The sequence below is a fragment of the Euleptes europaea genome, chromosome 17 (genome assembly GCF_029931775.1).
Source record: "Euleptes europaea isolate rEulEur1 chromosome 17, rEulEur1.hap1, whole genome shotgun sequence".
NCBI classification, from domain to species: Eukaryota; Metazoa; Chordata; class Lepidosauria; order Squamata; family Sphaerodactylidae; genus Euleptes; species Euleptes europaea.
Window position 1 is genome coordinate 599,504 of NC_079328.1, and position 14,074 is coordinate 613,577.

Genomic DNA, 14,074 nt, shown 5'->3' on the forward strand with positions numbered 1-14,074 from the left:
GGCCAATCTGGCCTGGAAGAAAAAATTGCTTCCTGACCCAAAGTGGCGACTGGCACTACCCTGGGCATGCAAGAAAGGGCCATGAGAGCCAAACACTGATGCAAACCTTCCTGCCCCCCCTCTTATGGATCAGATTTGAAGTGTGATACCATTAATTATCTAGCTTCTTTTCCCATTCAGGTCAAATCAGAAACGACAAGGCCAGGAGATGATGGTAACATTCTCAGAAGAAATGCCACAACTAACAGACAATATCATTATAGATCATTTGTGGGAAAATCTGCCAAATATCTGTGCTCCCTGTATATGCAGGAGTTCTCAGTTTGTAAACATTCAAGGGGAAAAAACTGAAGAGTAATCTTCACCTATATTTATTAATTAAAGCATTTGAAGCCCGCCTTCCCTCATGGTTCAAGGTGTCTTACAATAATAATTAAAAAAACCAAAATAGAATAGCAAACCCCAAATCCCACCTTTCAGATGCCTCCCGTTTAAACCCCTCAAAAGCCCTGACAAACACCCAGGCCGTGCAAAGCCCCTTGAAGATCTCCAGTGTATTTGGACTACAACACACACAAGCACCGACTGTTTTCTATGAAAAGCCTGCTTCTACCATTCTTTTTTTTTTCTTTTTAAATTTAAAAGCCCGCTTCTACCATTCAGTGTATGGACTAACAGGAAGAGTTACCACAGTGGTTGTGATCCAGAATGCTAGGTACATACAGGGTTCCTTGTGACAAACAGAAATTTGTGAATAAAGGTTCCATCCCTATTAAGCTTCCGCCCAGGGCGCAGCAGCAGCGAGACTGCTGGGGGGAGGGCAGCCGAAGCTCAGACGTTGTACAGGCTTCTCTCTCTCTTTCTCATAAGTGTGCTAATATATAACAAGCAGCTTACAACTATTTACCTTGGTTTTTGAGACTGGCACAGGGAACTTCCTAAAGGAAAGAAAATGGTGTCACAACTAAATTCTGCACATTATAAGAACAACATTCAAGGACAATAAAATATTGTATGAAACCTCAACTTTTATAGTTTAATCACCACAAAAAAAATTCTGCACATCTTCTAATCACTAGGATGAGAACTGTGTTTGTTTTAAAAGCTGTTGAGCAATGATTCCAGAAGCACACAGGAACTGTCAGCTTTCAACACCAGACAGGGAGAGCACAGCCATAGCTTCACTATCCAGCACTCATATGGGCAATGGGGTTTACCAGTTGATCAAATATGCTGGACAATCAAGCCACTGACTCTGACCCGGTCCCTACTCAGAAGAATCCACAGTCAGCACGCTTTGCAGAGCGACGGCCCCCACGGTTGTGACGGGACCTTTCCCCTCCCTCCCTTGAGCCGCGGCACCATGCTATACAGCAGGAAGACAAGCAGACCAGCTGCCGCCCAGCACAGTTAGCTCCTGACAGACGGAGGCATGCTCAAGAGAAGGAGGCTCCTGGGGATGGTGACAACTGGCGGTGCCACTTGTCAGAAGCCCAGCAATGGCAGGAGAATCAAGCTGGTGGCAGCAGAGGTGGGAGTGGGGTGTGCCTGTACCCGAAGACACGGGGGTTTGGCGGCTGGGGACGAAGGGGCTTGCCCGCTGGGTGAGGCCCCATCACTGAGCATCCCGAAGTGCCAGATAATGAAGCTTTCACTGCAGTATACACTTCATATTCATCAAGCAACCCATAAGCGCCAACCTACTAATCCTTGAGACCACCATTTCATATAAGACTTCAAATATCTAAGATTGCAATCCTAAGCACACTTACTAAGGAGTATGCTGCACTGAGCTCAGCAGGACTTACCTCTGAATAAAGGACACTATAAAGACAGCAACTTGATTCAGTTAGAGGACCTAACAGATCAGAGGTGGTCTGCATGCTTTTTTTCGGCCATCAAGCCACAGCTGACTTATGGCGACCCCCAGTGGGGTTTTCAAGGCATTCAGAGGTGGTTTGCTATCGCCCGCTCCGTGTCATGACCTCGCACTTCCATGGAGGTCTCTCATCCCAATACCAGCCAGGGTCAAAGCTGAGAATGCGTGACTGGCCCAAGGTCACCCAGCAAGTTTCCCTGGCAGGTTGGGGATTCAAACCTGGTTTAACAGGTTAAACAATCTCTTGTGGTTGCAAAATTCCCTTTTCTTTGAAAGTATCATTATGGGGCACAGTCTTACTGGATTCTTGTATATAAATTTTCTTTTAAGTTTATTTGAAATTGTTTACGCCAAAAGCACCAAGAACTGGAAACTCCTAACCAGTAGTAGTAGTAGAATTTATTTGTATGTGGTGACGTCACATCCCGACGTTTCCTAGGCAGACTTTGTTTACGGGGTGGTTTGCCAGTGCCTTCCCCAGTCATCTCCCCTTTACCCCCAGCAAGCTGGGTACTCATTTCACCGACCTCGGAAGAATGGAAGGCTGAGTCAACCTTGAGCCGGTTACCTGAAACCAACTTCCGTCGGGATCGAACTCAGGTCGCGAGCAGAGCTTTTGACTGCAGTACTGCAGCTTAACACTCTGCCCCATGGGGCTCCATAGGCCTTCACAAAACATCATCCACAGAGTAGCACAATGGTAAAAAAGAGACACGTACAAGAAAATAAAATCTAGTAGGATTAACATTGATATGAACCACCAAAAACAACGTCATTTGTGGGATTCTGCTCTAGAGCTAACTACCTTAGCTCTTTATTTTTCTTGCTGCCAGAGCAAACAATGATGTCCTATGAGAAATATACTCGTTGGAGTCAGACAGCAACAATATGATTTTCTCCTTTTCTGAGAGGAGGTTTGTACCCACTAGTAGCCCATCCAGAAACTTAGTCCTGGGCTGTGCATAGAGTGGACAATGAAATAAATAATGGGGTAAATCCTCCTGCACACGGGTATTGCAGATACACAAGCGTTGATCATCCTTGGGGATTTGTTTGTACCGCCCGACTAAAATGGCCGTTGGCATAGTTTGAAACCATAGAGCAGAAAATGCTGCTCTAAGGTTATAATTTGAAATCTTAGCTAGATACTGGGCTCTAAGATGGTCGCTTTTAAATAACTTAAACCATGGTGCAGACTATGCTTTCTGAATTGACGCCCTGTCAAACAGGGCATTGCACCTAAACACCCCAGTCTCTTAGTTGCATGTTGGCTGCTGAAGGTCTTAGAAGGTCATAGAGGATGGAGTACTGGGTTAGTAATTTGTTTATAAAGCCTGATCGCGCCGGGTCCCTCGAGAGCATAACATCAAAGGACAGTTTGCTAAATGAGTCTGATCTGTCCGCTCTATTTTTTTTAAATGGTTTTAGAACCTCAAGGTGGACGCGGGCCCTAAGAGATGGTAAGATTGTTTCAGCTCTCATCATTGCGACTGGAGTACCCTTAGGAGGGGCCAGAATACGCCTCAAGAACAAATTTTGAATTATTTCTATATTTGCAATATTGTCCTCTTTCCAACCCCAGACGTCTGCTCCATATAGGAGGTGAGAAATGACCTTACTTTTAAATAATTTTATGGCGGGCTCTATGAGGTGACCTCCCCTAGTGTAGTAAAGCGTCAGGATGGAACCCACGATCCTTGCTGCAGAGGACCTTATAGATGCCAGATAGTAATTCCAGTTTAGGTTCTCTCTAAATGTTAGACCAAGATATTTAAAGGACCTGCTCTGCTTAATTTGGTTTCCGAGTATACTCCATAGGTAGGTTTTAGCTTTTTTTCTAAAAACCACCACTTTTGTTTTTTCATAGTTTATATCCAGGGCCTCCTCCTTACAGTAAATACCTAATTGTTGTAACAGCCTTCTCAACCCATTTTTGTAAGAGAGATTAGAGCCATGTCATCTGCATATAGAATGGATATTTTGTTTTCTCCTAGGGATGGTGAGACAAATTGAAGGCCAGATAGACTTTCAACTATGTTATTTATACACAAATTAAATAACAGAGGTGCCAAGACACAACCCTGCTTTACCCCCATACAAATTGGGATTTCATTAGTCAGAGAGCCAGATGTTCCCACTCTAATTTGGCCAAAAGTGTCCGTGTGCAACTCATGTATTGAAAATAATAACCGCTTGTCAATGCTCAAATCTGCTAATTTTTGCCATAATCGATTCCTATCAATAGAATCAAATGCAGCAGCCAGGTGGACAAATGCTACATATAACACTTTCGTTGGTCCGTTTATACCCGAGAAGGCCAGTTGGTGGAGAGTCTGGCAGTGATCCATGGTGAGGTAACCCAATCTGAATCCTGCCTGGTGCAGGTGTATGATGTGATTCGCCTCTACCCATTCTTCTAACTAACGTAGCAAGTATTTGCTATATACTTTTGCCACTGTGTCAAGTAGGCTTATAGGTCTGTAATTCTGTGGTTTTGCTTTGTCCCCTTTCTTATGAATGGGGACAACTATGCTTAGCCTCCAGCCTGTCGGTATTAGACCTGTTTGGTTAATTTGCGAGAAGAGTTTAGCTAGCACTGGAGACCACCAGCATGGGAAAGCTTTATATAATTCTGGCTGGATCAAATCTTCCCCAAGAGACTCCTAACCAAGTAGACTCAATCGTGGATTAGTTGGGGGGAAATCCATTAAATATCAAGATATGAAAATTCATAAAAAAAAATTTTTGGGAACACACAGTTTAAAAGGTAACATAATTTTAGAATGGCTACATAAATAATTACAAATCTAGTTTTTAGTTAAGATCAGTGCACAAAGTGACCAAAAATTAGTTAGGTCTGGATTTCTTACTTAATCATATTTATAAAAGTTAGACAAAAGAAAATGGCAAAATGATCTGCGGTCAAGTGGTATAAAATGAAAGTGAAATATACTCAGCCTGGCACCAACCGGGGTGGGGGGGGGGAGAGCAAGGAGCCAAGTGTACCCTGAACAGCACTGCTGTGGATTTGCTATGAGTGAAGGACTTGGGTGAGAAAAAAGGCTAGAATTTCTGCCTGACTGCACTTATGGAATCCTAACGCAGACACAGAAAACACTTCCATGCGAGTGCTTTCTCACTGAAAGGAGGAAATAGTGTCATGAACCACCTGCTGTTCCTTGACCACTTGCTATGATTAACATTCTGTGTGCTAAAACAGTCCCTCTCCAGGCACTTTGTCCAATATTTAACTCCTTCTCCACCCCTTAGTGTATATATTTATTGAATAATTAAAAATAAGATTTAAAATTCGTAGATTCACAAACCAATGAGCTTTGCACACTAGTAGGGAAACTTTATATGTAGGCTAGGTCCCTTTCAGGTGTATAAGATTTGTTAGATAAATATACAAACTTCGTGTTGTCTATTATGCATGAGATATTTTTTCATTTTGCCTATCTGTATTCTACTGCAGCAGGTATGTTTTTTAGGTAACAGTGTGCCTACACAGCAGCACTGTGAAACATGAAGAAGAGTTGGTTTTTATACCCAGCTTTTCTCTACCTTTAGGGAGTCTCAAACCGGCTTACAATCGCTTTTCCTTCCTCTCTGCACGACAGGCACCTTGTGAGGTAGGTGGGGCTGAGAGAGTTCGGAGAGAACTGTGACAGGCCCAAGGTCACCCAGTTGGCTTCATGTGGAGGAGTGGGGAGAATCGAACCTGGTTCACCAGATTAGAGTCCGCCGCTCTGAACCACTACACGTTGGTAGAAAAGTGGTTTTTTCGCTTAACCGCCCACTGCTGGTCTTCCCTGATGTGGCCTTTGTTTGTGCAGGTATAACTGGCACCCTCTAGTCCTGACTCATAGGCAGGGACTGCTGAATCTTCCCTTCTTCCAAACGCTTTCCCAGGACTGGCCCTGGGCACACTCAACTTCCCTGTGCCCAATGCTGTTATGAGTAGCTGCCTGCCTTTCTACCACCAGCTGTCTGCTGTTCCGGCCTGCCTACCAAGCCTGCCCAGGGTATTTGCCTACTTCCAGTATCAGCCGCCTGCTGCTTTGCTGTGCCACTGGCAGGCCTCGACAGCCATGCCCACCACTGCCCTGGGGACACTGGCACTCAGGGTGCTGAATGCCAGATCACAGTCCTTGCCTAATTCCTGGGTTCCACAGCCTGGAGACTGCAACAGTTCACGGGGCGCTTGCCACATCTGCCAGCAAAATGGCGCTACTATAAACTGGAGGTGTACTGATATAAGGTTAGTAAATCCCTAAGGAAATAATCTCAGTACACAGCCACTAATTTTCTTTAACATATGCACCTTTACTGATATACTACTGCAATATGCACACTATATATGCTTAACACTATATAACTAAGTTCTAAACTACAAAAAGCCTGAAATCAATGTCAAATAGGCTTCTATGCATTTACACAGTTTTCTTCTTTATAATACAATCATCCCAGATCATGATACCCCCAGGGGGGCAAAATGGCGCTGGCACAGACAAAGTAAAGAGAGGTGGAAGGAAAGCAGCTTTTAAAATGTATTTGGGAAATGGCTGTTTCTTATTGAATTTAATTGAAACTGCAAGTGGCTTAAATTCTAAATCCAAATTTTGGCGCTGGCATGCATCCCAGGTATATACACGTACAGTTAACGAAAACCGAAGTCCTGGCAGCAAACGAATAAAATCCAAAGATGCCACTAAGCTTGGGGGAGGGCATTTCAGAGCTGGGAGGAAGAGCACCGAAAAGGCCCCGTCCCTCATTGCCACTGACTGGGGAGGGGGAGCACAAAGGCCGAGGGGAGGAGGGCAGTGTCTAGGCAGGACTGGAGGGGGAAGGCGGCAGCATGTGTATGCGTGTGTACAAATAGAGACAGACAGCTCTGCAAAAGATGACTAGACACATACAGAAAGCACGGTTATGAAAAGGTCTGCTAAGACCTCCATATGCTACAGTACTCTCTGCAGGCTTTTTGCTTTCAGCTACGGTGCAGATACAGATAAACAGCATAACAGTGTGCGAACTGAAAAAAATCATCGTTAGTGTAGTAGAGATGTCTCTAGCTAATCTCGTGACATACTGATGCTTTTAGGAAGACAAGAGGGTCTTGTTACAGTGGTTTTTGTTCCTTTCATTTCCATTACCTTTGTTTTTGAGGCACATCTGCAGTAAACCTTTGATGTGCGAGAACATATTCCACATTCTCCTTCATGGCAGAGGTTTTCACACGTATGAACAGCATCTGGGCATAATTATTAAAAAAATGTATTTTAACAAAGTTTTTAAAACCTACAACTGAACTTTAAACAACCAACAATTCCAGGCTGTGGAGATAGATATATAACGTTGTACAGCATCTCTTGGCTTCAAAATGTGGGGAGGTGGATCTTTCCAAATCTTCTCTTCCTCTAGCAGCCCACTGTGATCCCCAAAAGCTGATGCTGAAGGTTGGGTGCAGTGTGGAAGGGGAAGGGAGTGAAAATGTATCTCCTCTCACACAAGCTGAGAGCTTTGCTTTGCTAGACTTCCACCGCGAGCAGAAAGTGGAGTGCAAAGTGCCTGCAGATCGAAGGGTCCAGCGTGCCGTCAAGCCAGTGTGGCCAGTGGTCAGAGAACCAAAAGAGGATACGGAAACCCAGATTCGAAGCCCCCACTCCGCCACGGAAGCTGGCTGGGTTACCTCGGATCAGTCACATGCACTCAGCCTAGTGCATCTCACAGGGTTGTCATACAGATAAAACAGAAGAGATGACAAGCTGCTTTGGACCTCAATTGGGGGGGAAGAGGAGGAGGAGAAGAAGAGTTGGTTTTTATATGCTGACTTTTCTCTACCACTTAAGGAAGAATCAAACCGGCTTACAATCACCTTCCCTTCCCCTCCCCACAACAGACACCCTGTGAGGTAGGTGGGGCTGAGAGAGCTCTAAGAGAACTGTGACTAGCCCAAGGTCACCCCGCTGGCTTCATGTGGAGAAGTGGGAAAGAAATCCGGTTCACCAGATTAGCATCTGCCACTCATGCACAGGAGTGGGAAACCAAACCCGGTTCTTCAGATCGGAGTCCACTGCTCTAAACACTGCTCTTAACCACTACACCATGCTGGCTCCTAGCATGGTGTTGTCAGAGTATCAAGTTGATTGTAATAATCTGACAGTAACAGCTGTGTGATAGCTGTCAGATCTGAGAGATCTGAGAGGTCAAAGATGATGTCAGCAGAATCAATAGCCTTGCTGGTACCAAAGGGAACTGCAGGAATACGGATCTGGGCAGTTTGCTGATGCAATGCTTTGCACAGGTCCACAGGTGGCGTAATTCAGATCAGCTGCAGTGAGTGTATATAAGGCTGTGTAACTGTGCTTCTGTAACACCAATAATACCAATTACAGCCTGGAAGTAGTAGTGGAGAAGTGTATGTGATGGTATGTTTTATCTGTGCACTGTAAATAAAAGACACTGTTTCTTATAAAGCAAGACTGCTGGTGGTTATGTCCTGGAGGAACTCCTAATCCACTTGCTTCCACATCAGGTGTAGTGGTTAAGTAAATAAAACAAATAACAAAATTTATCTCCTATCATGCACAAGTGTTAGCACCCCCAAGGGGTACGTGGTCACAAATTCTGGGATATAGATTTCATTAGCAGCATTTCTCAAAACTATTCTTAAAGACACAAAATTTTTCTATGAAGTTCAGATCATCACACATAAAGAGTGTCACACTGATTCTGACAACAATCTGGTGAGAGGGAAAGACTATCCTGGAGGTCACACAGCGAGTTTCAATGCCAAGCCGGGGCTTTGCTCCCTGTTCTCCATCTGTGATGCCACATAGGCTCTTCATACAGTGGGACAACACCCAACTTATTAACTCTTCATCACAAATGCTCTAGCTCAGGGAACTATTCTTTGGAACTATGTATCTTGCAAACATGTGTGGAGAGAAATGGAGCAGAGGGAGAAAACTCTAGTAAGGGGAGATATAATCAGCAAACATTCAATTTAGCTTGTTCTCATAGAGGTGCATGCATTTCTATATAAAACAAGCGTGTTTTTTTATTTTAAAAACCCAGCTTGGAGCATGCAAAAATTTAACACTTAAAGGCACTTTATATATACAAGTAAGCAACATTCTAATTACCATAGCTACTGCAAGGAAGAGGTTTGCCACATGTTCCTCCACATGATGGGATGGGATCCGTGCAGAGTTTACGTTCCGTACACCCCAGCTCTAATAATTTGCTAAGAGGAGTTTGACCACAGGGGCAGCTGTGCACAACTTCCGGAAGCCGTGGGCAAAGCTGACAAGACTGGGGGTGGCAAACCTGGGCACAGTCGTGCCTCCCACAAGACAGTTTTCTGAAATTAGAAAGAAAATTGGACCCACGTTAAGTCTACCATTTGCCTGGGAGTAGACTAACTGAATTTTCCAGCCCAAATGAAAATAAGACCCTTACTTGCCGCAAGTTCTGAGACAGGAGAATTGTTCTTCACTTGTTCCACATAAGACTTCTCGAAAGGTACTCTGACAGTAGCACTCTACATGGAGAACAGTATTGGCGGGGAGGGGGAAAGACAGGCAAGATTCATTATAAGGCAAGATTCATAAGCCATTCTAGGAAGGACAACACTTATACTAACAAGATACAGTTTCTAAGGATCTGCAGTTCCTGTCTTATGATCCATCATTCAGATAGGACCAGCAACCTCTACTAGATGATTAGGAAGCATTAGCATTGAAGCAAATACTCCAGTAACTTTTGTGACAGAAAGGTAGACCAGGTATAGCTGTTAAGACTCAAGAACCCAGAAAGCTCTGGAAATCTGCATTAACTCAGCAGCATGATCTAATCATGGCTACTATGCAATTCCCATCAAAGACTGAAAATTCTTTGAAAGAAATCATTTATTTTCACTATAGATTTCCTATGGTGTTCAGTTCTCAGGTTCAGCAACTAGGAGGGAAATGGCTTGAATGGGAAGAAAACAAACACCGTGGCTGTTTGGAGCCATCACAGATAACTTAAGCGACCAGGTGCAGTTCCCCCCCCCCAGCCCCCACCCTTGCACTGGGGAAGAGGGGACAGTACCAGCCCCCTCACTACTCTTCTTCTCCAACCTCCCAGCCACCTACCCCTGTCCCAGTGCAGGATTAGCCTTTCCCCCCCTGAACCTGCTCTGCTCAGTTTTCCCACCCCCAGCAGCTACCTTTGTTGAGGTAAGCAATGTGGGAAGAGGCCACTCCAGACTATGAATTCCGGCATGCGATGGTTCCATCGCTCCTTCTAAGAACTGGTTTAAGCATCATCATCATCATCATCATCATCACAATAACAACAACAACAACAAGTAGTCGTAGTAGTAGTTGTAGTGCCATCAGGTCGAAGCTGACCTATGGCAAAAACTCAAGGGGCTTTCAAGAAATGAGCAAGTGTGGTTTGCCGTTACCTTCCCCTGCTCTTTCTGGGTGGTCTCTGGGTGGTCAAACACTAACCACGTCCAACACCGCTTAGCTTCCATACTTGGGTTAGTCTGGGCTATTTAGGTTGTCAAGCATACAATTCTGAAAACGTTTATTCTCAAACAATAAACTCTTCCAAAGTTTAACGTTGTTTTATTAACTTCCTGCAGGTGATTTTGAAAACTGGGTATGCTCTAATAATGTTTTACTCACCTTGCTTTACAGTCAATTTACATGGTTGGCATTTTCCTGAATGGCATATCTGGGTACAGTTATGTTTACCACAATTCAAAATATTCCCACATATATTGGTACACTGAATTGCAGTAGAATGCCCACATCGAACTGAATGGCTACAGAAGAAAACTGAATCAGTCATCACAGTCTAGTCATTTGCTGGCCAAAGCAGAATCGGACATTTATACTTCAAGCAGTCACATACATTCCTTTTTTAAACTTTTTTTTTAAACAACTCACTTTATTATAGTTTAAATAATCCATTGCATTAACATTATAAAGTTATACATTATAACGTTTTTATAAGAAACTTTTGCAAAATTTTCTGTTGTTACCACACATAACCTTTTTTTAAATTAGTCAGAATGATTAGAAGAAAGATTTCCTTACATTTCAAGATTCATTCATCAACTGTGGGGCTTAAATCAGATTTCCAATAATGCATCAAAACTAATCTAGCAGCTGTTAACATATGGGAAACTAGATAACGTTTATCTTTCGGAATCATAGAAGTGTAGCTTTACAATATAACTTCAGATGAAAAAGGGAAGTCTATTCCAAAACCTTTTTTGAAATAATCTATGACAGAGAACCAATACATTTTTGCTCTATCACATGTCCACCATACGTGTAAGTAATCTGCATTAGTTGGTACTGATTTACAATACCAACATATATTGTGTACATCTCTGCAGATTTTAGATAATTTATGCCGTGACAAGTGCCACTGGTATAACATTTTATTCAGATTTTCTCTAAATTCAAGAGAAATTGAAAAAGTTAAATCATGTGTAAAGATATATTTCCATTTTCCTTCAGAAACTTCATAACCCAGATCTTTTCCCCACTTGGATTAAAACGGATGTTTAGACACATTAACTGTTGAACATAAAATCGCATGAATTTTGGAAGGTAGCCGCTCCTGATTTTTGCTTATGGATTCTTCAAATTTTGTCAGGCATCTTATTCCTAAACCTCTATGCAAATACTTTATCAAATAACACCTGATCTGTAAATACTCAAACCAATTAATGTTACTATAGCTTGTTCGATTAACTTCTTGGAAATCAATAATAGTGTTACCTACAATCAACCAATTATATGTATTTAAGTTGTAGAACTTCCATTTAGCCAAAGAATGAAAATTAGATTTTTGTAAACTAAATAGGTCTCTTACTACCAACGCCAAAGGTGAAATATTGGGTGATATTTTTTTCTTATAACGATCCCATATTTGCAGGAGACTGTTCATTATCCAATTTTCTTTATTATACACTGTTTCTTAAATGCTTTTTCAACCATGGAAAGAGGCATCTTAATATTGTTGTATTTGCTGTTTCAGAAACGTCTTGACTACCATCTATCCATTTAACAATCCATGCTAAACGAGAAGCATTGTGGATTCACTTAATATTGGGAATGCCTAAACCGTCCCTCTTATTTTTATGTTGTGCTACTGACAATTTAACTCTAGGTTTTTTGCCATTCCATATGAACTCATGGATCATAGATTGCCAGCTCTTAAGTCTTATCTGGGATAATAACTGGTAAATTGGAGATTGCATAGTAAATTTTGGTACCAATAGCATTAATCCAACCCATAATATTTAATCTTAAGGTTTTCCAAAGAGCAAGATTATTTTTAATATCTGATATGATAGGCTTAAAAGTATTGTCAAGAAAGTTTTCATTGTTTTTGCTTAACTTAATTTCCAAGTAGTCAGTTAAAAATTTTTTTTACAACCTTGATTCTGCTTAACCAGCTTTGTAGATGGAATCTTCCCAAACCTATATTAAAGAACAACGCCTTTTCAATGTTTAGTTTATAACCAGCTACACAGCCATAACTGTTTATAAGCATTCCTAAATTATCTGCTGAATCCTCAGAGTCAGTTAAAAAGGTAACAATATCATCAGCAAATAAATTTATTTTCTGGTAGGGTATGAGCTTTTGTGAGCCACAACAGCTCACTTCTTCAGATACAGCTAGACATTCTAGCTGTATCTGAAGAAGTGAGCTGTGGCTCACAAAAGCTCATACCCTACCAGAAAATATTTTTGTTAGTCTTTAAGGTGCTACTGGACTCTTGCCCTTTTCTACTACTGCAGACAGTCTAACACGGCTACCCACTGTGAATTATCAGCAAATAAATTTAGCTAGTAGTGGTGAGCACCAATCTTAATACTCCTTCTATTGAGTGATTCTCTAGTTCAGCGGTTCCCAAACTTTCTGAGTCATGGAGCACTTTTCAGGAGAGAAATTAATCATGGTGCACTAATTTTCACCTAGCACCTATATACTAAACTGAATGACAGTAGTAATTTACTTTACTCTTCACGGAACACTAGGAGACATTTCGCAGAGCACCAAGTGCTCCGTGGAGCACAGTTTGGGAACCGCTGCCTAATTAATATCCTTTCCTTTATCCCTTAGAAGCTCCTTGATCCATTGATCTTGAGCAGCATATATTTAACATCTGAGGGATATAAGGACTGAAACAAATCTTGCCACTGACAATGTAGCCTTGGGATCCCTGTCACTTAGTAAAAAAGGTATTATGTCAGACACAGAGGCATTAGATTTATATGTTAAAAGGGGAGAGATACAATGTGATTGAAGTTCCTCGTAAAAGCGGCATTCCACGAGGGAATGAGCTAATGAATCGATAGAGCCAGAAGAGCAAGGACAGGTCCTGTCTGGATATGGTAAATTCAGAATTCTGCCCTGCATTACCATAGAAGGGTTAGCATTCAATCTAGCCAAGCAAAAAGCTCTACAAAGACAAGGAGTTGTCAGATAATAGGCATAGGCAGGCAGACCACGTGGAGGGGGTATTCCGAAGAACTGGGCTGAACAGATGAGACGAGCACGAAAAGTAGTGCTGTTATAATCGAGCTCTTTAATGAGCTTTTTAATTTTGGTAAAAGCTTCAGTTTTCCCAAGATCTAATAACATATCCTGCGAGAAGCCCAACAATGACAATTTCTCATCTAAGATTTTTTGCCATGAGGATTTAAAAGGGTCGTGCTTCAGAGAAGCTATGAGCCCCCCAGTGCTAAAGGGCAGCTTAAGTTGTAGTTTAAAGTCGGCCAACCATGCCCTAGCTTCCAGTGACATTTGGCCAAACTTGGAGCGAAGGGTAACGCCAGCAACACATCGAGGGGCATTTAAGAGTTTTCGTGAAAAACCTAATTAATATAGCTAATGGGTCCAATGAATTTCCGTTGTTGCTTTTAAAATTTTATTTCTTTTTGCAAATATAAAAACATTTAACCATAAACAATCATATTATAGTTTATATGGAGCTTACTTTTTTGAAATTACATTTTAATAACTCATTTCTTTGAATTACAATACTCTATATATTCTCTATGTCTTCATATCTGATATATTTATTATAAAACATGTATTACTTAAATCATTTTTCTTCTGTTTTATTCTATTCTTAATTTCTAGCTATATAATTAAAGAAAACATTCCATTTTTCCT

The 14,074-nt window shown here is 41.9% G+C and overlaps 1 protein-coding gene across 1 annotated transcript in view; it reads right to left on the reverse strand.

The window, feature by feature from the left end:
• NFX1 (nuclear transcription factor, X-box binding 1) overlaps nt 1–14,074 on the reverse strand; it is a gene marked incomplete at its 5' end in the record, with an annotated part of 80,963 nt that overhangs the window by 43,407 nt on the left and 23,482 nt on the right. Inside the window, 5 exons of the mRNA XM_056862503.1 lie at nt 908–938; nt 7,036–7,133; nt 9,028–9,245; nt 9,344–9,425; nt 10,561–10,700. Coding sequence (XP_056718481.1) covers nt 908–938; nt 7,036–7,133; nt 9,028–9,245; nt 9,344–9,425; nt 10,561–10,700 — 569 coding nt within the window. The remainder of the gene's footprint in view (nt 1–907; nt 939–7,035; nt 7,134–9,027; nt 9,246–9,343; nt 9,426–10,560; nt 10,701–14,074) is intronic.